The 21,104-nt window shown below is 37.1% G+C and overlaps 2 protein-coding genes across 3 annotated transcripts in view; one reads left to right on the top strand and one right to left on the bottom strand.

Annotated features, from left to right (window-relative positions):
• si:dkey-233k19.3 overlaps window positions 1–21,104 on the top strand; it is a 199,529-nt gene that overhangs the window by 66,877 nt on the left and 111,548 nt on the right. Inside the window, exons 37-45 of one of the 2 annotated variants that reach the window (XM_009292264.5) lie at window positions 677–769; window positions 862–1,056; window positions 1,134–1,211; window positions 7,914–8,046; window positions 8,172–8,299; window positions 8,489–8,637; window positions 12,245–12,395; window positions 13,374–13,505; window positions 13,910–14,083. In XM_009292264.5, the coding sequence (XP_009290539.2) occupies window positions 677–769; window positions 862–1,056; window positions 1,134–1,211; window positions 7,914–8,046; window positions 8,172–8,299; window positions 8,489–8,637; window positions 12,245–12,395; window positions 13,374–13,505; window positions 13,910–14,083 (1,233 nt within the window). Of the gene's footprint in view, window positions 1–676; window positions 770–861; window positions 1,057–1,133; window positions 1,212–7,913; window positions 8,047–8,171; window positions 8,300–8,488; window positions 9,232–9,432; window positions 10,069–12,244; window positions 12,396–13,373; window positions 13,506–13,909; window positions 14,084–21,104 lie in introns of those variants that run through there. The other variant, XR_012391690.1, reaches the window with a different exon arrangement.
• LOC141378343 (uncharacterized) lies at window positions 15,230–19,838 on the bottom strand. Its single transcript, XM_073926785.1, has 2 exons — window positions 18,986–19,838; window positions 15,230–15,806 (listed from the first exon to the last, which is right to left on the bottom strand). Exon 1 carries the CDS (start codon window positions 19,836–19,838, stop codon window positions 18,993–18,995), a length of 846 nt encoding a protein of 281 aa, XP_073782886.1. The 3' UTR covers window positions 15,230–15,806; window positions 18,986–18,992.

Below are 21,104 nucleotides of genomic sequence, written 5' to 3'. Positions count from 1 at the left end.
TATATAAAAACACTGTTAAATGTGTAGCACTTGTTTTTTAAACATATTAAATGTATAGTTTACCCAAAATTGAAAATTATCTTTATTTGCTCAGTGGTAACACGTTATTTTGGTGGTCCATTTGAGTATTAGTAGACTATCTGTAGATTATCTGCTTAATATCTGTTGACGCTGCTCCTTCCACTAAAAAATTGCAAGTATGTCAACTTACACTATCCCTTACCCCAACCCAACCTAACAGTCTACTTATTATCTAATGAGAATTAGTTGGCATGTAGATGCAATGTAGCTTAAATTCAACAAACAGATCATAAAAATAAAGTGTGACCGAATTTCTTGCTTGCATTGAGCACAAAAGAAGATATTTAGAAGAAAGTTGGATCTGCAGCAATATTTGTTTGTCCTACAATAGAAGTCAATGGTAGATTTTCATTGTAGGTGAACTAACCCCTTTAAAATGTAATTGGGAAATTATATAACTAATTATATTTATTATTATGGTAAATTGGCAATGTGTTCATATGGGATATGGCACATTACTACAAATACAAATACTTTCCCTAAACAGGACAGTAAAGTTGAGTTTGTGTCTAAAAATGAAGTTAAATAAATACAATGTTAATAATAAAAGTCTGTCTAGTTTTAATCTCAGCTGTACATGATTTCTCTGCTGTAGGATCACTATGACTGGGGTTTGCGTGCTGTTAAACCTGTGCTCGCTGTTGCTGGAGCTCTCAGAAGAGCAGATCGGACTAGGCCAGAAGATCAGGTAAATTATTTTATTTGGTGTGCTTGATTTATTGCTCTGTAAGTACAGCATGTATGGGTTTTGACACTTTGACTTGCTGTTATGTAATTTAGGTGTTGATGCAGGCTTTGAGAGATTTCAACATGCCGAAGATGATTTCAGAAGATGTTCCTGTATTCCTCGGTCTGATTAGAGATTTGTTCCCTGGTCTGGAAGTGGAAAGGGGGATTGATGCAGAGTTTGAACATTTAGTCCGTCAGACTAGTCAAGAATTAAAGCTTCAACCTGAGGACACATTCATTCAGAAGGTACTATACTTTTGCTTGTATTTAACATGACTCTTTTAGATCCCCTATTAAAGTCTTATTTTGTATCACTCTTGAAGGTTGTCCAGCTGGAGGAGCTTCTGTCTGTTCATCATTCAGTGTTTGTGATTGGTGAGGCCGGGACAGGAAAAAGTCAGGTCAGTACACTAGAATACAAACTATTATCTGTTTTCCACATTTAAATTGAGTCTCTTATCAGATGCTGTTGTCCAAAGCTTACAATTGATGAGGCATTCAGCAATTCATCAAGAAGAGGCAATACACACAAGAAGAAATATTTTTAAAAGGAACTTTTAGTGCTCAGTGAATTAAGTGCTAGAGGAAGTAGGGAGATGTGTCTGATGCATAAAGAGAGAAGAGTGTTTCTACAGCTGGTTTGTCAAGTCACCTGTGTGAAGCACACTTTATAAATGCACAATTTTTATTTTATTTTATTTAATTTTTTCTAGATGTTGAGTGATTCTAAGAAAGTGTCTGTTGCAAAACTGGTGCAAGTGTTGGTTAAATTTTAGAGAGATGAAAGAGTGTGTTTTATTCAGCTGGTTTGTCAAGCCCACTTAGCTGTGCTAGAAATGCATGATGTCTGAAGAATTTTGTGTGGTGAGGTGGGGAGAAGAGGGGGTTCTGGTTGTGGTATTGTGGATAATATTTCAGAGTGGCATAAAATAATTGGTATTGTGGTCTCTAACAGCTTGTGGAAAGAAGCTGTTGAGTAGTCTTGTTTTGTGCAGGCTTTAATACTTCAGAACCGTCTACCTGATGGCAAGAGCTGGAAGAAACTGTGGTAGGGATGGGTGGGGTCTTTCACAGTACTGAAAGTCATATTTATAGTTTGACTATGAAGTTATAATTGCATCAACATTTAAATATGATTAAACAAAATTTATGAGTAGTTGTGTTGTATTTTCTTATAGTGTAAATTATCTTTCTGATTGTGAAACTTGACCTGACAATTATTAGTTATACAAATAAAAGTGATAAATGCTTTGTGGGCACCATTTTACTTGTAAATAAGAATAATGCCTCCCCTTTAAGACTTTGTAAAAAAAAAAAAAAAAWTATATATATATATATATATATATATATATATATATATATATATATATATATATATATATATTTTTTTTTTTTTTTTTTTTTTTTTTTTTTTAAATTAAGACAGATGAGTGCAACAACAGAAAGGACAGTTACGTCACCTGGTATGGCGCAGCCGGAGACCCACCCTAGAGCCACGCTTGGGGTTGGGGCTCGTATGCAAGTGCCTGGTGGTCGGGTTTTATCCCACGGAACCTGGCGGGCTCAGCCTGATGGAGCGATGTGGGACTATACTCCTGCAGGCCCACCACCCACAGGGAAAGCTGTAAGGGGTCGGTGCATTGTGGAACAGGTTGTGGTCGAAGGTTAAGACCATGACAACCCGATTGTTGGGCACAGAAACTAGCTCTTGGGACATGGGATGTCACCTCACTGGGAGGAAAGGAGCCCAAGCTTGTGCAGGAGGTGGAACATTACTGACTAGAGATAGTTGGGCTTATCTCCATGCACAGCTGGGGCTCTAAAATTCCACTTCATAAGAAGAGATGAAATTTCTTCTATTCTGGAGTTACCTACGATGAGAGGTGGCGGGCTGGTGTGGGCTTGCGTCTAGTTTCCCAACCTACGCACCATGTGTTGGAGTTTTCCTCAGGGAATGAGAGGGTTGTCACCCTGTGCCTTAGGGTCAAGGATTGGTCTCTCACTGTGGTTTGTGTCTATGAGCCAGTAGGTTATGACAATGATACCTGGAGAGGCGTGATTGAGAGAAACGGCCTCCCTGATCTAAATCCAAGTGGTGTTCTGTTATTAGACTTTTGTGCTAATCACAGTTTGTCCATAACACACACCTTGTTCCAGCATAAGGGTGTCCATCATTGCATATGGCACCAGGACCCCTAGGGCGGAGGTCCATAAGTCGACTTTTTTTCCTTGGACATCTTTCATCATCTGTCTTTGACACTTGGGTAAAAAGAGGTGCAGAGCTGTCAACTGATCACCACCTGGTCATGAGTTGGATCTGCTGGCAGGGGGAAAGCTGGACAGACCTGGCAGGCCCAAATGTATTGTGAGGGTCCTCTGGGAATGTCTGGCTGATTCTCAAATCAGATAGATTTTCCACTCTCACCTCCGGAAGAGCTTTGACCAGATCCCAGGGGAGGCTGGAGACATTCAGACTGAGGCCCTGTTTACACTAATGCGTTTTTGTTTTAAAATGCATAAGTTTTGCTACGGTTACACAATCCATCCACACTACGCTGGAGTTCTCGAGCGCCGAAAACGGAGCGTTTTGGAAATGCTGGAGAGGCTGTTTTCATTCTAAAACGCTGCTGCTCCGTATCACTGTGGATGGGGAAAGACGGAGACATCTGAAAACGGAGGCGGGGCTGCCGATTGGGGCTTTTCTTCAATATTAAGTACCCCACACACACAGTTCAGTCTCGCATCCTCTTCTTGTAAGTTCAGACTTCGCAAGTTTGATCAAGTCTGCAGTCTCCCCCTTCTCAGTTAGATATGGAAAACATACCGAGGACACGCGTAAATCTTCAAAGGGAACAGTGTACTTTATAACTTCATTTACATCATCCTGGCTACGTTGTTTCACTTTCTCAACAATAAAATGTAAACATGATTTAAGGAACTGCCTATTTTCATTTTAATATTAGCAACTTAACAGACAACAGAAATGTTGAGGCGTCGTGCTGCATATATTAGCGTCATCTTCACTGTGTGAATATTTATAACAAAATGGAGCCGATAACAACTGCCTCCTTTCAATGTCAGTAAAAATACGAAACACACCATCTCTTTTGCTGAATATCAGTTTTAATCATTGATAATGGCCATTATAAAAGTATAACATACAATAAGTTTATACTTTGTTGGAAATAAAGGCAAGCGATCAGTCAGTGTACATGGATTAATCATTAACTTATCTTTGCGCTTAACCAAAACACATTACCTGTGAACAAGTAATAGATTCCAATGACCAAAGTCAGGGAATAGGCCTATGTCGTTAGATAAAGATGAAATATCACGTTTAGCAAATATAGCGAGATTAGATCCAGCGGGAGATGCTTGATGAGCAGTCCGACTAGCAGGGCTCTCATCTGGGTAGAAATGCTACAGCGCTTGCCCGAGAGTGTGTGTGTGGTCACGTGACGTGCGTTTTCATCGTTTTGGTGTGGACGGAGAGCAATTTAGAAACGCTATTGTGGACAAGGATCGTTTTCATTTTAAAATGCCGTTTTAAAACTAAAACGCACTAGTTTAAATGGGGCCTGAGCCTGAGTTGTTCATGTTTTACGACCCTATTGTTGATGCGGCTGTGAGGAGCTGGGGTCGAAAGGTGTGGTGCCTGTCGAGGCGATAATCTATGAACCCGGTGGTGGACACTGAAAGTAAGAGATGGCGTCAAGTTTAAGAAGGTGTCCTACAGAGCTTGGTTTTCTTGCAGGACTCCCAAGGCAGCTGATGGGTACCGACAGGCCAAGTGTGCTGCAGCCTGGGTGGTTGCGAAGGCAAAAACTCAGGCCTGGGAAGAGTTCGGAGAGACCATGAAGGAAGACTATTGGTCAGCCCCAAAGAGATTCTGGCAAACAGTCCAGCACCTCAGGAGGGGAAAGCAGTTCCACGCTGACACTTTACAGTGGATGTGGGAAGCTGTTGACCTTGACTGGGGATGTTGTCGAGCGTTGGAAGGAATACTTTGAGGATCTCCTCAACCCCACTGACATGTCTTTCATTGAGGAAGCAGAGACTGAGATGCAGGGGTGTGCTCACTGATCGCCCAAGCTGAGGTCACTGAGGTAGTTTGCAAGTTGCATAGTGGGAAAGCAGCGGGGTTGGATGAGATTCACCCTGTGTATCTTAGGTCTCTGGATATTGTGGGGCTGTCTTGGCTGACACATCTCTACAATATCGCAAGGAGGTCGGGGACAGTACCTCTGGACTGGGCAACTGGGGTGGTGGTTGCCATTTTTAAGAAGGCGACAGGAGGGTGTGCTCCAACTATAGGGCAATTACACTCTTCAGTCTCTCTGGCAAAGTCTATGCTAGGGTACTAAAGAGGAGGATCCGGCTGATGGTTGAACCTAGGATTCAGGAGGACCAATGCAGTTTTTGCCCAGGTTGTATTACACTGGACCAGCTCTATACCCTCACCAGGGTGCTCGAGTGTGTTTTGTGGACTTTTTGACCGTGCATTTAACCGTGTCCCTCGTGGGATTATGTGGCAGGTGCTCTGGGTGTATGGGGTCAGAGGTGCTCTGTTAAGACCCAGGACACACTGTCTCTCCTTAGACTGCTTCCCTATGACCCAGCCATATATATATATATATATATATATATTAAGGGTGAAGCCGAACCCGAATACGGTATTCGGAAAGGCACGAATAGCGTTTTTTTACGAATACTTGATTCGAACAAATACTTGAAAAATTATTTGTATTCGGGAGCAAGAAAAACACTATATCAAAAAGCAGCGTTTCCTCATGAGACCACAGTGCATGTCCGCGTGAGTGAGTGAGAGAGAGAGAGAGAGAGAGAGAGAGAGAGAGAGAGAGAGAGAGAGAGAGAGAGGCAAAACGCGCCAAAGCCCGAAACTGAAAGCGAGACGTGACTTTTAAGGGGTTGTTTCATATGGATTTATTAATCATTCTTACTGTTCAGTGATCGCAAACTGCCGTAGTTTATTAAAGACGCAAACCTCTCACTGCACGTCAGCTGCGCGCCTTCAGCAGACCTCCTCATTCCTGCAGCACGAGAGCTTTATGATTGTTTATGCGCGCCAAAAGTGGCGGATCTGTCCGGTAAAATATCTGACCGCGTGTCACCGCATCACTGTTTGGCGAAATATTTGACTGCATGTCACTGCATAACAAACGACTGAAAGGATATAACTAGAGAAATCTCCACTGTGCTACTGAGAGCGTATGGCAAGCCGTTTTAGCATTTAAACCTTGTTCAGACTATCCATAAATATATTTAGAGATATCTCTAATTATATTTTGACTTGTCATAATTATAATTCGACTAGTCAGATTGGAAATATCTGCAAATATATTATGATAGACTAGTCATATTCCTCCATTGACTTCCATTGAAAAATATTTGCAGATATCTCTAAATAAGTTTTGAATAGTCACAATTGTAATTAGATATATCCCCAAATGAATTTTGACTAGTCAAAAATCCAATTCTAGATATCTACAACTGTAATTAGACTTTTAGTAAATTAATTAGAGATATCTTCAAATATATTTGTAAATATCTCTAAATATGATGAATTAACGATATCTCTAAATGTATTATGACTAGTAAAAACTCAGAGATATCAATTACAATTGTTACTAGTCAAAATTCATCTGATTTCGTACTAGTACAATTGTAATTGCAGATATGTCTAATTGTCATTCTGAGTAGTGCACTAAAAGCATCCTCTCCTGATACTGTCTGAGAACCCCCCACAATCATCAATCCCCTCAATCAGCACAGCTATGTTCTACTAAATCCTCCACAAGCACCAAACCATCAACACAGCCACATTCTGCCCCAGCAAGTCAGTTTCAAACATAAAAAAAAACAAACAAACAAACTTTATGTCTTTTTTTGTGGCAGGCAGATGATAATAGCAGGGCTGTATCTTTTAGTATTATATAGAATACTTTTGTTCTGCCAGATCTCCCGGGCAGGGGTTTATTAAGATTTATTTAGTTAATATTAGTTTTTGGAATTCTGTCCAATTGAAAGAAGTTCTTTCAGAAGAAGAACAGTTTTTTGAAGTATTATTTGTTTTTATTCTGTCTATTCAGTGTCCTTCAACAAGAACAGTGGTGGTGGGGTTCATAATATTCCCAATGGTATTTTATTAGTTGTTGGTTTAACCATGGATGAGATAATGGCTTCTATGTTATTTTCTTTTCAATGACATTTCTTATCACATGTTCAAAAACAACAGCCAATATTGCATATCTATAATTTATATAATGGGTATAATTAAACAATACTTTCACTATAACGTAAATTAGAAGTGTAATAGAAAAAATATATATTTTTGCGCCATTTTGAATTTTACTCGAATACAAATACAAATACAAATACAAATACTTTTCCCCCCTCAACAAATACAAATACAAATACAAATACCGGCTGCTCTGCACATCCCTAATATATATATATATATATATATATATATATATATATATATATATATATATATATATATATATATATATATATATATATATATATATTATATATATAATTTTATTTTATTTTTTTGCAAAGGTTTGAATATTTAATAAAAAAAATACTGTAATTTAATTTATTAAAATGACATTTATATGTAATATTTTTTTTCAGTCTTAATTATCTCTATCTGATTGTGATCTTTGTATGATGATAAATTTCAGCAGAAAATTAAAAAATTGCAAAAGAATATAATTACATAAATTCTATTTTAAACATTTAAATGTGTAAAGATGTGTAAAATATTGAATGTAATAATAATTCACTTGTTTCGACTGTAATCATGTTGTTTCTAAACCATAAACATTAATTTTAGCAATTAGTTACACATTAGAAGAAAACATACTTTTTTATTGACTGATGAAGGGATTGATAAAATATAAAATACCTATGATATATTCATCGTATATTTTATGTTTGGTTAAATAATAATATTTGGGTGAATTTTCATGCCATCAAACTTCACACAGTATTTGAAGAACACAGTAATTCACAATCAAATGATACTAATGATCGTGAATAATCCTAAAGAATATCCCTGCTTTGTCCCAAAACAGATCCTAAAAACTCTTCACAAAACTTACTTCAACATGGGAAGGAAGCCTTTCTGGAATGATCTGAACCCCAAATCAATGAGCAATGATGAACTGTTTGGATTCTTTCATCCTGCCACTCGGGAATGGAAAGATGGTACATCAGCATCCAGTGTTTTGTAGAGCTGATCCTGTCCAATTCACAGTACATAACTTACAGTTTAGACAAGAGATCTATTCCCTCTGCAAGACTTTGAGACTGTGAATCTCTTTGTTTGACAGGTTTATTGTCACATTTCATGCGGGATCAAGCCAGTAACTCTCACTCAGGGCCCAAGTGGATTGTTCTGGATGGAGACATTGACCCCATGTGGATTGAGTCTCTTAACACCGTCATGGATGACAACAAGGTACCAGTTTGTGCTAGTCTGTTTTTATGAAGACGTTTGCACTCAGCTGAATAATCTGGAGTGTTACATTTTGGCATATTTAAACACGGTGCTGAACAATACCTCATACAATAATGATGAAGTTATTGCAGCAAAGCATCAATTCTGAAAACTGGCAGTGATGTAGTATTGTTGTGCATGTCTGTGCAGGTTCTTACTTTGGCTAATAATGAACGGATTCCTCTCACTCCCTCGATGAGACTACTGTTTGAGATCAGCCATCTGAGACATGCCACTCCTGCCACCGTGTCACGAGCTGGCATATTGTACATCAATCCTCAAGAGCTTAGCTGGAGCCTGTAAGAAGTTCACTTTTCTTTTAATTTTTTTCAAAATATCTGCTGTGCTTTTTAAGCACATTTCAAATAATGGGTCACGTATTTGGTTTTTGGGAACTTCTATTCTATATGACATAACTGTGTGAGAGGTACAGTGATCAACATAATTTAGTACACACCATTTTGAAAATGAATATTTTTATCCATTTCTCATTTAGTGCATTTAAACAAAATAGATTTATTAGATTTATGTATTTAATAAAATAATATTTCTGAAATAGAAAATAATACATTTAAATTCATGCAAAATGTTGGGGGAAAATGACAAACTACACAATTTCAACAACATTAATTAATGTTTTGTTTCTTTTGAGTTTTGCTCTTTTTAAATATTTTATTTAATATTTTTCTATAACATATATATTTGGCTGTATGAATTCTGGACTGTTATCCAGTTATTTTGTTAAACAAGCTCCAGATTTGGCTTCAGTACTGACTAATCTAATGTATATGCACAAATATAATATTGTAAAGCATCCTATAGAAAATATTCCATTAAATGATAGATTTGAGAGGGGTGTACTCTTATATGCTGAGCACTGCATGTTTCACAATGTGCTTTTTTATCCATAAGGTGTTATGATGTGTATTTTAATATGACATTTATTTTTACAAGCCAGGCATATTTGTTTGCTCTCTTATTTGCTTGAATTTGAATTTATGAATTTTGTAAGTGATGTTTAACGGAGAAAGGACATTTTCACAGTATTTCCTATAATATATTTTTTCTTTTAGAGAAAGTCTTATTTGTTTTAGTTTGGCTGGAGTTAGGCAGTTTTTAATGTAAAACTAATATTAATAATTTTTAAGGTCATTATTATTAGCCCCTTACAAATTTTTTTTTCATTGGCTATAGAACAAACCATTGTTGTCCAATGACTTGCCTAATTTACCTAGTTAAGCCTTTAAATTGTACTTTAAATTAAATACTTGGCCGACGCAGTGACACAGTAGGTAGTGCTGTTGCCTTACAGCAAGAAGGTTGCTGGTTCGTGCCTCGACTGGGTAAGTTGGCGTTTCTGTGTGGAGTTTGCATATTCTTCCTGCATTCATGTGGGTTTCTTCCTGGTTCTCCGGTTTTCCCCACAGTCCAAAGACATGGGGTACAGGTGAATTGGGTAGGCTAAAACTGTCTGTAGTGCATGAATGTGAATGAGTGTGTATGGATGTTTTCCAGAGATGGGTTGCAGCTGGAAGGGCATCCGCTGTGTAAAAACATATGCTGTAAAAGTTTGCGGTTCATTCCACTGAGGGGACCCCGGATTAATAAAGGGACTAAGCCGAAAAGAAAATGAATGAATGATTGAAATAATAATATCTTAAGAAATAACCAGTAAAACATGATGTACTGTTATCGGGGCAAAGAAAAAAATAAATTAATAAATAAAAAAACTTGCTTTTACTGTAAATCTATTGTGTTCAACAATGTGTTAAAAAGTCTTTCGTTAAACAGTATTTGTAAACATTTTTTTTAGGAATTAAAAGTTTACTAAAGGGCTAATAATTTTGACTAACTGTATAATGTATGTAGGTATGTAAGATCTTTTGTGTTTACTGTGGTTTGTTCTACAGAATATTATATATTTGTAATTCATATAAAGTAGTATTCAACATGAATCTGTAATATTGCAAGTAAGTATTTGTTTCAAGTTTTTGGCATTTTACAGGGTCTGTTAAATGTAATTTTAAAAAGTTTATCAAAAACACAAGGGAGATCTGCACACTTATTTACCTTTTTAAAATATTAAAACTATCAACTTCTAGATCAAAGATCTTTATCAGGCTCACACATATGCATACAACGACAGCAACTCAAATTCTCAAAATCAAGCAATCCAATTGGCCGCACCTGTTTTCAATCAAGGTGAGTCATGCAGGCAGCTCTTGTGTCTCACAATTAAAACAAGACAATTATATTGACAAAAAATTCAATAAACTGAAAAAATATCCTAAAACAAACAAATTGATGGTGGCTACATGAAACACTATCCAAATATATGTAATAATAATATTAGTAATAATAATAATAATATGTACCAAGAAGTAGCTTACAGCAAGAAGGTCGCTGGTTCAAGCCCCGGCTGGGTCAGTTGGCATTTCTGTGTGGAGTGTGCTTGTTCTCTTTGTGTTCACATTTGTTTCCTCCGGGTGCTCCGGTTTCCCCCACAAGACCAAAAACATGTGGTACAGGTGAATTGGGTTAGCTAAGTCGTCGTTAGTGTGTGAATGAGTGTGTATGGATGTTTGCTAGTGATGGGTTGCAGCTGGAAGGGCATCTGTTGCATAAAACATATGCTGGAAAAGTTTGTTTCGCTGTGGAGATCCCAGATTAATAAAGGGACTAAGTGAAAAAGAATGAAAGAATGAATGAATATGTTTTAGTATAACTCATGTTAGTATACAAATAAAGCTACAAAATTATGATTTAAGATCAAGTTCTAAGGTCTTGAGTTTGGGGGAAAGAGTATTGAGTGTATGAAGTTTTCTGTTTCAGATAACATATTGTTAACGATATAAATAAGGTGCCTTTATATTCAATGAATGAACTATGAGGATAATAATTCTACTGTATTGTACCCATTAAAAAAAAGAAAAAAGAAAAAAAAACTTCATTAATTATTTATTGAATTATTGTGGTATTATGGGGTATCATGGGGTGTAGGAAAACAAATAAATCATTTTATTCACAGTGATTCACATTTGTGATGGATTAAAGGAAAAGTTCATCAAAAAAGAAAATTTGCTCATCATGTACTCACCCCAGAGTGGTTCCAAACCTTTAGCATTTTTTATTTTTATTTTTATTTTTTTTAGCACAATGAACAATATTTTAAATATGTTAAATGCTATTGACATCTATAAGAATTCAACATATATATACAGTTGAAGTCAGAATTATTAGCCCCCCTTTGATTTATTTTCTTCTTTATTAAATATTTCTCAATGATGATTAACAGAACAAGGAAAATTTCACAGTATGTCTGATGATATTTTTTGCTATGGATAGTCTTATTTGTTTTATTTCGGCTAGAGTAAAAGCAGTTTAAATGTTAAGGTGAAAATTATTAGCCTCTTTAAGCTTTAATATATTTGTTGTATAATATTTATTGTTATACAATAACTTGCCTAATTACCCTAAACTACCTAGTTAATCTAATTAACCTAGTTAAGCCTTTAAATGTCACTTTAAGCTGTATAGAAGTGTCTTGAAAAATATCTGGTCAAATATTATTTAGTGTCATCATGGCAAAGATAAAATAAATCCGTTATTAGATTGAGTTATTAAAACTATTATGTTTAGAGATGTGCTGAAAAATATATTTTCTCCATCAAACAGAAATTGAGGTAAAAAGTAAACAGGAGGGCTAATAATTCAGGGGGGATAATAATTTAGGGAGGCTTATAATTCTGACTTTAACTGTACATGTGTGATTACCGGTTACATTTCCCAAAATATATTTTTCTTTTGTGTTGAAGAGAAGAAAGAAACTCAAACAGGTTTGTAACAAGTGAAGGCTTAGTAAATGATGACATGAACTTTCATCAGCTCTTATTCATCCGTGTCTAGGTCTGTTACGAGTTGGATTGATCGCAGAGAGAGACAAACTGAGAGAGCACACTTGACCATTCTGTTTGACAAATACATCCCTCGCTGTATAGAAAAAATGAGAAGCTCCTTTAAGACCATCATTCCTATTCCAGAGAACAGCATGGTTCAGGTACAGTACCACACATATGCCCATATTTAATAATTCAATATATTGTGAAAATAAATGTGCACAATATTGACATTGTGGGCACTTCAAAATACAGTGGATAATTATTGGCTCTTTAAACGCTCTTTTTAAAACTTTCAGATTGTTGTATTTTTCGTGGTTGTTCGACACAGCAGCAAATGCTTGGAGCTCAACAGCTATTTTATTTCAAACAATAACATTTTAACGTGTTAATGTGACCAATGACATAAAAAGAATATTCTGTGACTATTTATAGACTTTTTATTTGTTAACTCATACTGTAAGTGAAATGAAGTCAATGTAATGACAAATACAGAAGCATCTATTATTATTAGGTGATTAAAAAAAAAAACATTAAAGCCCTATTCGTTTTATTAAATGGAGTAAATTGTTACAATTCAGTAGTATTTTCAGTAGTATTTGTGAATTAACATATAAACAGAATTTTGCCATTTCTCACTGTTGATTTTAATGCTTTACATATCATCCTTTTGTAATTTAATATCTTCAAAACATTAATTTACTCTAGCATGTGTACATACAATAAAAAATTACATTCAGTATTTTTTGGTTATTATACCTGTTAAAGTAACCTACTTTTGTAGCTAAAACTTTTAAAAAATATATGTTAATTAAAAGTTTACATATTTTCAAAAAGTATTTGAAAAGTGTTTTCTGTTTATTCACAGTTGTGAATTACATTATGGGACTTTGATCTCTGCTCTATGTTTAATGTTAAAAGTTTACAGTGACTCTTATTGTCATTTAGTTTGAAATAATATAATGTATATGAAATAATAAATAGAGAAATAAGTCTGTAAAATAACAGAATATGTACTGGCAGTTTATTACAAGGTTTTTGTACCGTAATATACATCACCAACGCAGGCAATGTATCACTTATAGGGGTACTAAACTATTATAAACATTCAAATCTTCACTCACATCTCTCTCTACCAGACTCTGTGCTCCCTGCTGGATTGTCTGTTAACTCCTGAAAACATCCCAGCGGATTCTCCAAGGGAACTGTATGAGATGTACTTTGTTTTTGCCTGTGTGTGGGCTTTTGGTGGAGCAACCGTCCAGGATCAGGTATTTATTATATATATTATATTGTATATATATATATATATATATATATATATATATATATATATATATATATATATATATATATATATATATATATATATATATATATATATATTATTATTTTTTTTTTTTTTAGGAATATAAATTTTAGGAATATAAATTGCATAGAAATACACTTTTTTTCTGAAATTGAGCGAAGTTCTCCTTTAGAAATAGTAAAAAAAATAATTGAAATACATCTGATATGATTTTGTAAAATATTATAAATATAACAAATTATAAAATACAGCACATCGATGCATGTAACAGCCAACATAAATCACTGTAATAATATGAATATAATTTTAATGGTTACAGTACTTATGTTTGTATGATATGTTTTTATTTCTTGATGGATCAAACAGCTTCATGACTATCGGGCTGAGTTCAGCCAGTGGTGGATCAAAGAGATGAAGAGTGTGAAGTTTCCTGTCCAGGGATCTGTGTTTGACTTCTGCTTAGATCCTCACTCCAAACGCTTTGTGCCCTGGACCGACAGGATACCTGCTTTTGAGATGGACCCCGATATACCTGTACAGGTGAAGCCAGAATAATCTAGTCAAAGCCTGATTCAAGTGTTCTCTGAAGTTGTGTTGTCATGATTTTGAAATATGTGATCAAGAGAGCTTAAAGGATCTTAACTAAAATTTAGGAAAACACATGCTATTAAAAAAACACTAGCAAATTAAAAACAGGGGTCCGTTCTTCATACCTCGCTCAATTAGTATAAGATGATTTGGCAGATCCTGGATCTTCTAATCTTGATAACTGATCTCTGGCTAATTTGGTTATTCAAACAAGTTTGCAAATCAGATTCAAATGTGGATGAACTGATCTGAGACTGCAGCGTGTGTAGTGAAGGACAGATCTATCGATCCTCGAAATCATTATCAACAATGCAACGATTGGCTGATGGCACAGCGGCTTAATGACATCATCTGATTTATATTCAATTATCCTTCTGAGCAAAATTACATAAAATTCTTATAAAAGTTTGTTAAATATGATACGCAATAACTTTACACCTTTGTTGTGGGCTGCAGGCTTTACACTTTCATGTGTCAAGAGTGTTTAGCAATTTATTTAGCTTTATGTTTTAGATCGGATTTTAAAGTTTTTACGTTTTTAAACCAGAGCACCCGGAGGAAATCCACACAGAAACGCCGTGGCTCGAACCAGCAACCCAGCGACCTTTTTGCTGTGAGGCTACAGCACTACCTACTGGGCCACTGCGTCGCCATTTTAATTAATTTTGCATCGAAACATTTTTTGATATCAGTAAAGGTGTTTGCAACTTTTGCCAAGCATATAATCACCGTAATTTTAGCAGTCAAAACCTGTGCATGACTGCATAAATTATTATTAAGTCATTGATTAATTTTCTTTTCAGCTTAGTCTCTTTTTAATCTGGGGTCGCCACAGCGGAATGAACCACCAACTTATTCAGCAAATGTTTTACACAGTGGATGCCTTTCCAGCTGCAACCCATCACTGGGACAAACAATCAAACAAAAACCAGTCGAATATTGTGCATGTCTATTATTATACACAGATTGTACTAAAGGTGGGTCTATACCTTAAAATAGTACCTGTTTGTGTCTAAAAAGTCTATATTAATAAAGGTTCTCTTTGATTCTCTTGGGGAGAACCACCCTGTTTTTGTACTGTGCAGTTTTATATGTTCAATTCAATTCAATTCAATTCAGCTTTATTTGTATAGCGCTTTTACAATGTAGATTGTGTCAAAGCAGCTTCACATAAATGGTCATAGTAACTGGAACAGTGTGGTTCAGGTTTTAGTGTTTAAGTTCAGTTCAGTTCAGTTTAGCTCAGTTCAGTGTGATTTAATCATTACTGAGAGTTCAAACACCGAAGAGCAAATTCATCGATGCGTAGCTCTACCAATCCTGAACCATGCGAGGCAGTGGCGACAGCGGAGAGGGAAAAAAAACTTCACCTGATGGGAGTGAAGAAAAAAAACCTTGAGAGAACCAGACTCAGTTGGGCACGACCATTTTAATTTCTCCGCTGGCCAAAAGTCTTGTGCAGAACTTCATTCGCCGTGGTTTATGCTGGAAGATGGCCTCAATGAAGACTCGTCTGTCCCTGGAGCGTCGCTGGAATCAGACTCATGTTCTCCACTCCCCACGACCATCAGCGCAGCAGCAGCTCAGGATATGGCCTGGTCCCGGATATGGAATCCTTGGGATCATCACGTCGCTGGTCTTGGATCCAATCAGTGACTCCGCCTAATCTGAGGACCTCGGGATGAGTATCCCCAGGTGAAAATAGAGAAAAGAGAATAATTAGCGTAGCTGCTGTTCATAGTGTATAAGCAAGATGCAGAAGCCTGTGTGGAACCCGCTAGGTGATGCATTGAGTGTATGCTTTACTAAACAGATAGGTCTTTAATCTAGTTTTGAACTGGGAGAGTGTGTCTGAGCCTCGGACGTTACCAGGAAGGCTATTCCAGAGTGTAGGAGCCATGAAAGAGAAGGCTCGACCTCCTTTACTTGATTTTGCTATTCTAGGTACTACCAGAAGCCCTGAATTTTGAGATCTTAAGGAGCGAGTTGGTTCGTAGCGAGACAGAAGGTTGGTTAGATAAACAGGAGCTAGATTATTTAGAGCTTTATAGGTGAGAAGTAATATTTTAAATTCAATACGAAATTTAACAGGCAGCCAGTGTAAGGAGGATAAAATTGGGGTTATATGATCATATTTTCTAGACCTGGTCAGAACTCTGGCTGCTGCATTTTGTACTAATTGAAGTTTGTTAATAGAGGATGCTGGGCAGCCAGCAAATAGAGCATTACAGTAATCCAGTCTCGAAGTCATAAAAGCATGGACTAGCTTTTCTGCATCTGAGATGGATAGCATATTTCGTAATTTAGCGATATTTCTCAGATGAAAGAAGGCAGTTTTTGTGACATGGGATATATGGTTTTTAAAAGTTAGATTGCTGTCTAATATGACACCCAGATCTTTTATAGTAGAGCTAAAGCTAACTTTGTATCCCTCTAATTGTAAATTGAGTTGCGAGATCTGCTGTGTGCAAGATTTAGGCCCAATAAGTAATAATTCTGTTTTGTCTGAGTTTAAGAGAAGAAAATTGTTGGTCATCCAGTCTTTGATGTCTTTGATACACTCAGTTAGTTTAGAAAGTTCAGACGTCTCGTCAGGTTTAGTGGAAATATATAATTGAGTATCATCTGCATAGCAGTGAAAGCTGATCCCATGTCTTCTAATAATGTCTCCCATAGGTAGCATGTAAATTGTAAACAGTAAAGGGCCTAAAACTGATCCTTGAGGCACCCCATACTTTACTGGGCAGATTTGTGAAGGCTGTCCATTAAGATTTACAAACTGGTAGCGGTCAGTTAAGTATGACTTAAACCATTGTAGAGGCTGTCCCTGGACACCTGTAGACTTTAAACGATTTATGAGGATATTGTGGTCAATGGTATCAAATGCCGCACTAAGATCGAGTAAAACTAATAGCGAGACGCACCCTCGGTCAGCAGCTAAGAGTAAATCGTTGGTTATTTTCACTAAGGCGGTTTCTGTACTGTGGTGAGCCCTGAAACCTGACTGAAACACTTCAAAAATATTGTTCGTCTGCAGATAAGAGCATAATTGAGTGGAAACAACTTTTTCTAGTATTTTAGACATAAATGGAAGATTTGAAATAGGCCTATAGTTAGCTAAGTTGTTGGTGTCTAGTTGCGGTTTCTTAATAATAGGCTTAATAACAGCTAGCTTGTAAGAGTTTGGAACATGGCCTATAGATAAAGAAGAGTTGATAATGTTAAGAAGAGGTTCTCCTATAGCAGGTAGCAGCTCTTTCAGTAATTTTGTTGGAATTGAGTCCAGCATACACGTAGCTGGTTTAGAGCTATTTATAATTTTTACTAACTCTTCATGTTCTATGATTTTGAAGCAGTGTAGGTTATTATTATGATTTAATGAAATATTTACAGGATTTGGAGTATAAGCCGGTGCAGAAAGTTTGGCATCTCCTATTTTCTGTCTAAAGCCTTCTATTTTATTACTGAAAAAATTCATGAAGTCATCACTACTAATTTGCGGTGGAGTAGTTTGTTCCAAGGATGACCGATTATTTGCTAATTTAGAGATGGTGTTAAATAAAAATCTAGGATTGTTATGATTATTTTCTATCAGTTTGCGCAGGTGCTCGGTCCTGGCAGATTTTAGAGCCCTCCTATAGCTGGACATACTGTCTTTGTACGCAATTCTAAAGACCTCTAAATAAGTTTTTTTCCATTTACGTTCCAGGGCGCGGGTTGCTGTTTTGAGCGCACGAGTATGACTATTATACCATGGTATAGTTTTAATCTCTCTAGCCTTTTTTAATTTGATGGGTGCCACAGTATTTAGTGTGCTAGTAAAGATGGCATCCATACTGCTGGTTACTACATCAAGATCATTTGAGTTTGCGGGTGCATTACGAAATAGAGAGAGATCAGGTAAGTTATTTATAAATTCATCTTTAGTTGACGGAACAATAGTTCTACTAGGGCGGAGTATTGGAGCGGGTTTGCTGATTTCAGGTAAACACAGCTTATATAGTAAGAGGTAGTGATCTGTAATATCATCACTTTGTGGTATAATGTCTACGTCAATAACCTCGATTCCATAAGACAGAATTAGATCTAATGTATGCTTTAAGCGATGGGTTGGACCCACAACGTTTTGCTTTATCCCAAGTGAGTGTATTAAATCCATAAACGCGAGCCCTAATGTATCATTAGCGTCATCTATGTGGATGTTAAAGTCACCTACAATTAGCATTTTATCAGTTTTGACTAGTAAGTCAGAAATAAAATCAGAAAATTCTTTTAGAAATTTGACATAGGGTCCTGGGGGTCTATATATGGTGATTAAAGCGAGAGATAACATAGGTTTTTGTATAGTATCTGGAAGCTGAACATTAAGCGATAATACTTCAAAGGAGCTAAACATAAGTCCGTTTCTCTGTTTAATATTAAGGAAATCACTAAAGATTGATGCAACTCCACCACCACGACCAGTTTGACGAGCCTCATGTTTATATAAGAATCCTGGAGGAGTTGCTTCATTTAAGCTAATATAGTCATTTTGTTTCAGCCAGGTTTCAGTGAGACAGAGTGCATTAAGATTGTTTTCTGTTATTATTTCATTAATGATAAGTGCTTTAGGTGCAAGTGACCTGATGTTTAGGAGACCAAGTTTTACGAAATTTGTATTTTCACTTTCTACTGGTTTTTCTGGTTTGATTCTTACTAGATTTTTCCTGGAGCACACAGTACGTTTATTTCTTAATCTAATAATACGAGGAACAGACACAGTCTCTATAGGATTCGCCAGATATGTGTTACTGATGTTTAAGTGGGGTGAACAAGAGTCTAGGTGGCTATAGTGTGAATTTTGTGAATTTTTACCTGCTAGTCAGATGGTGCGAAGTAGTCTGGAGATGTTGTCCGACAGGAGTTCAGCTCCGGCTCGACTGGGGTGCAGGCCGTCAGGACGGAAGAGCCTAGGACGCTCCCAGAAAAGATTCCAGTTATTAGCAAAGAGCAATTTCTGTTCTTTACACCATGTTATTAGCCATTCATTCAAAGCTAAAAGTCTACTGAACCTTTCATTTCCTCGGCGGTAGGTAGGAAGCGGCCCAGAAACGATGATCTGCGTGGCGGGCGAGGTGCGTCGAACCGTCTCGATCAGGCTCCTGAAGTCCTTCTTCAGGATCTCCGACTGCCGGAGCCCGGTGTCGTTTGTCCCCACGTGGAGGACAACGGCACCAGGGCTCTCGGCAGCGCCCAGGATGGTTGGAATCTGTGTAGAAATATTTTTCACACGGGCACCAGGAAAGCAGAAAGTACGTACTTTATTACCTTTTGAGGAGGCGGCACGGACGTGACGAACGATCGAGTCACCGATGATGGCCACATCGGGACCCGACTCGCGGAGAGGGGAGAAGCGGTTCTCCGTGGAGATCTCGAACACAGGCGGAGACGTTCTGCCCCGGGATCTGGGAAGCACCTTGCGCGGCTGCACCCAGGCGCCGTGGTAGCCGGGTGTCGGCGTGAACAACGCCTGGCTGAGCCGCGCCCCGGGTGCGCTGGGCCTGGACAGAGAAGGACGCGGGGTTGAGGTAGAGGGAATGATGTGGTTGTAATTTCCACGTACCTTAGGTGATGAGACGGCCTTAGCATTAGGTACGGCGAGGAGCCGTTCCCGTAGCCGCGACCGTCTTACCACCAGCGCGCGGATCTGGGATATGTATATAAACATAAATATTATAAGTTATTTAATATTCAATATTATTAATTATTATAAATAATAAATGTATATTCATTCATTCATTTTCTTGTCGGCTTAGTCCCTTTATTAATCCGGGGTCGCCACAGCGGAATAAACCGCCAACTTATCCGGCAAGTTTTTCGCAGCAGATGCCCTTCCAGCCGCAACCCATCTCTGGGAAACATCCACACGCACATTCACACACAGACTCATACACTACGGACAATTTAGCCTACCCAATTCACCTGTACCGCATGTCTTTGGACTGTGGGGGAAACCAGAGCACCCAGAGGAAACCCACGCGAAGGCAGGGAGGACATGCAAACTGCACACAGAAACGCCAACTGAGCCAAGGTTCGAACCAGCGACCCAGCGACCTTCTTGCTGTGAGGCAAGCACTACCTACTGTGCCACTGCCTCACCCATAAATGTATATATAATATTTTATTATTATTTCACTGTTTTCCCAAGTGTATGTAACACTTAAAGAATGAAATGTTCCTAGATCACATCAAATCTTCTATAAACAAATTGAGCTAATCCAGCTAATCGAGTTATCCACGTACGAAGAACGGACCCCAGATTTACAACGATTTGACAGCAAACATGTTGCAAATCCTCAGAATGCAACAAATTAAGAAAACATACTGTAAATTCTCACAACACAAAGAAATTAAGAAAACACGCTGAAATCTCTTACAACATATGCAAATAGCACGGAACACAACAGTATTGTTTCAAGGGGACCAAAAAACCTGATGGACCTGGCTGCGATTTGTTTATTGTGCCGTGACTATTGCTCAATGAAGTTGTACAGTAGGTGATGTAGAGGTGAGTTTTTTGTTTATTTTAACATGCTGATTACACAATTCCCATTCTATTTTGTGTATTACTAGCTTAAATAAATAACCTAAATAGCAGGGTCCTTCACATTTTTTGTGTCCCCTTAAAACATTTCCGTTGAGTTGCTATTTGCATGTGTTGTAAGAAATTGCAGTGTATTTTCTTAGTTTGTTTGCGTTGTGAGGATTTGCAACACGTTTGCTGTTAAACCATAGAAGATCTTTTCTTAATTTGCTGTTGTTTTTGTTTTTGTAATTGTGTGTGTTTTTCTTAATTGCAGTGTTAAGCTCTATCAGTCATTGTACTGAAAGTCTACAATATAGTACCTTAAATGTATCGATACTCTGTATTATTTTAAATACCACCGGGAACTTTTATTGTTTTAAATTATAATATATATATATTATGCCTTAA

The sequence above is a fragment of the Danio rerio genome, chromosome 16 (assembly GCF_049306965.1).
Source record: "Danio rerio strain Tuebingen ecotype United States chromosome 16, GRCz12tu, whole genome shotgun sequence".
NCBI classification, from domain to species: domain Eukaryota; kingdom Metazoa; phylum Chordata; class Actinopteri; order Cypriniformes; family Danionidae; genus Danio; species Danio rerio.
The sequence above is the reverse complement of the archived record's forward strand: the minus strand, read 5'-3'. Positions and strand labels throughout refer to the sequence as shown.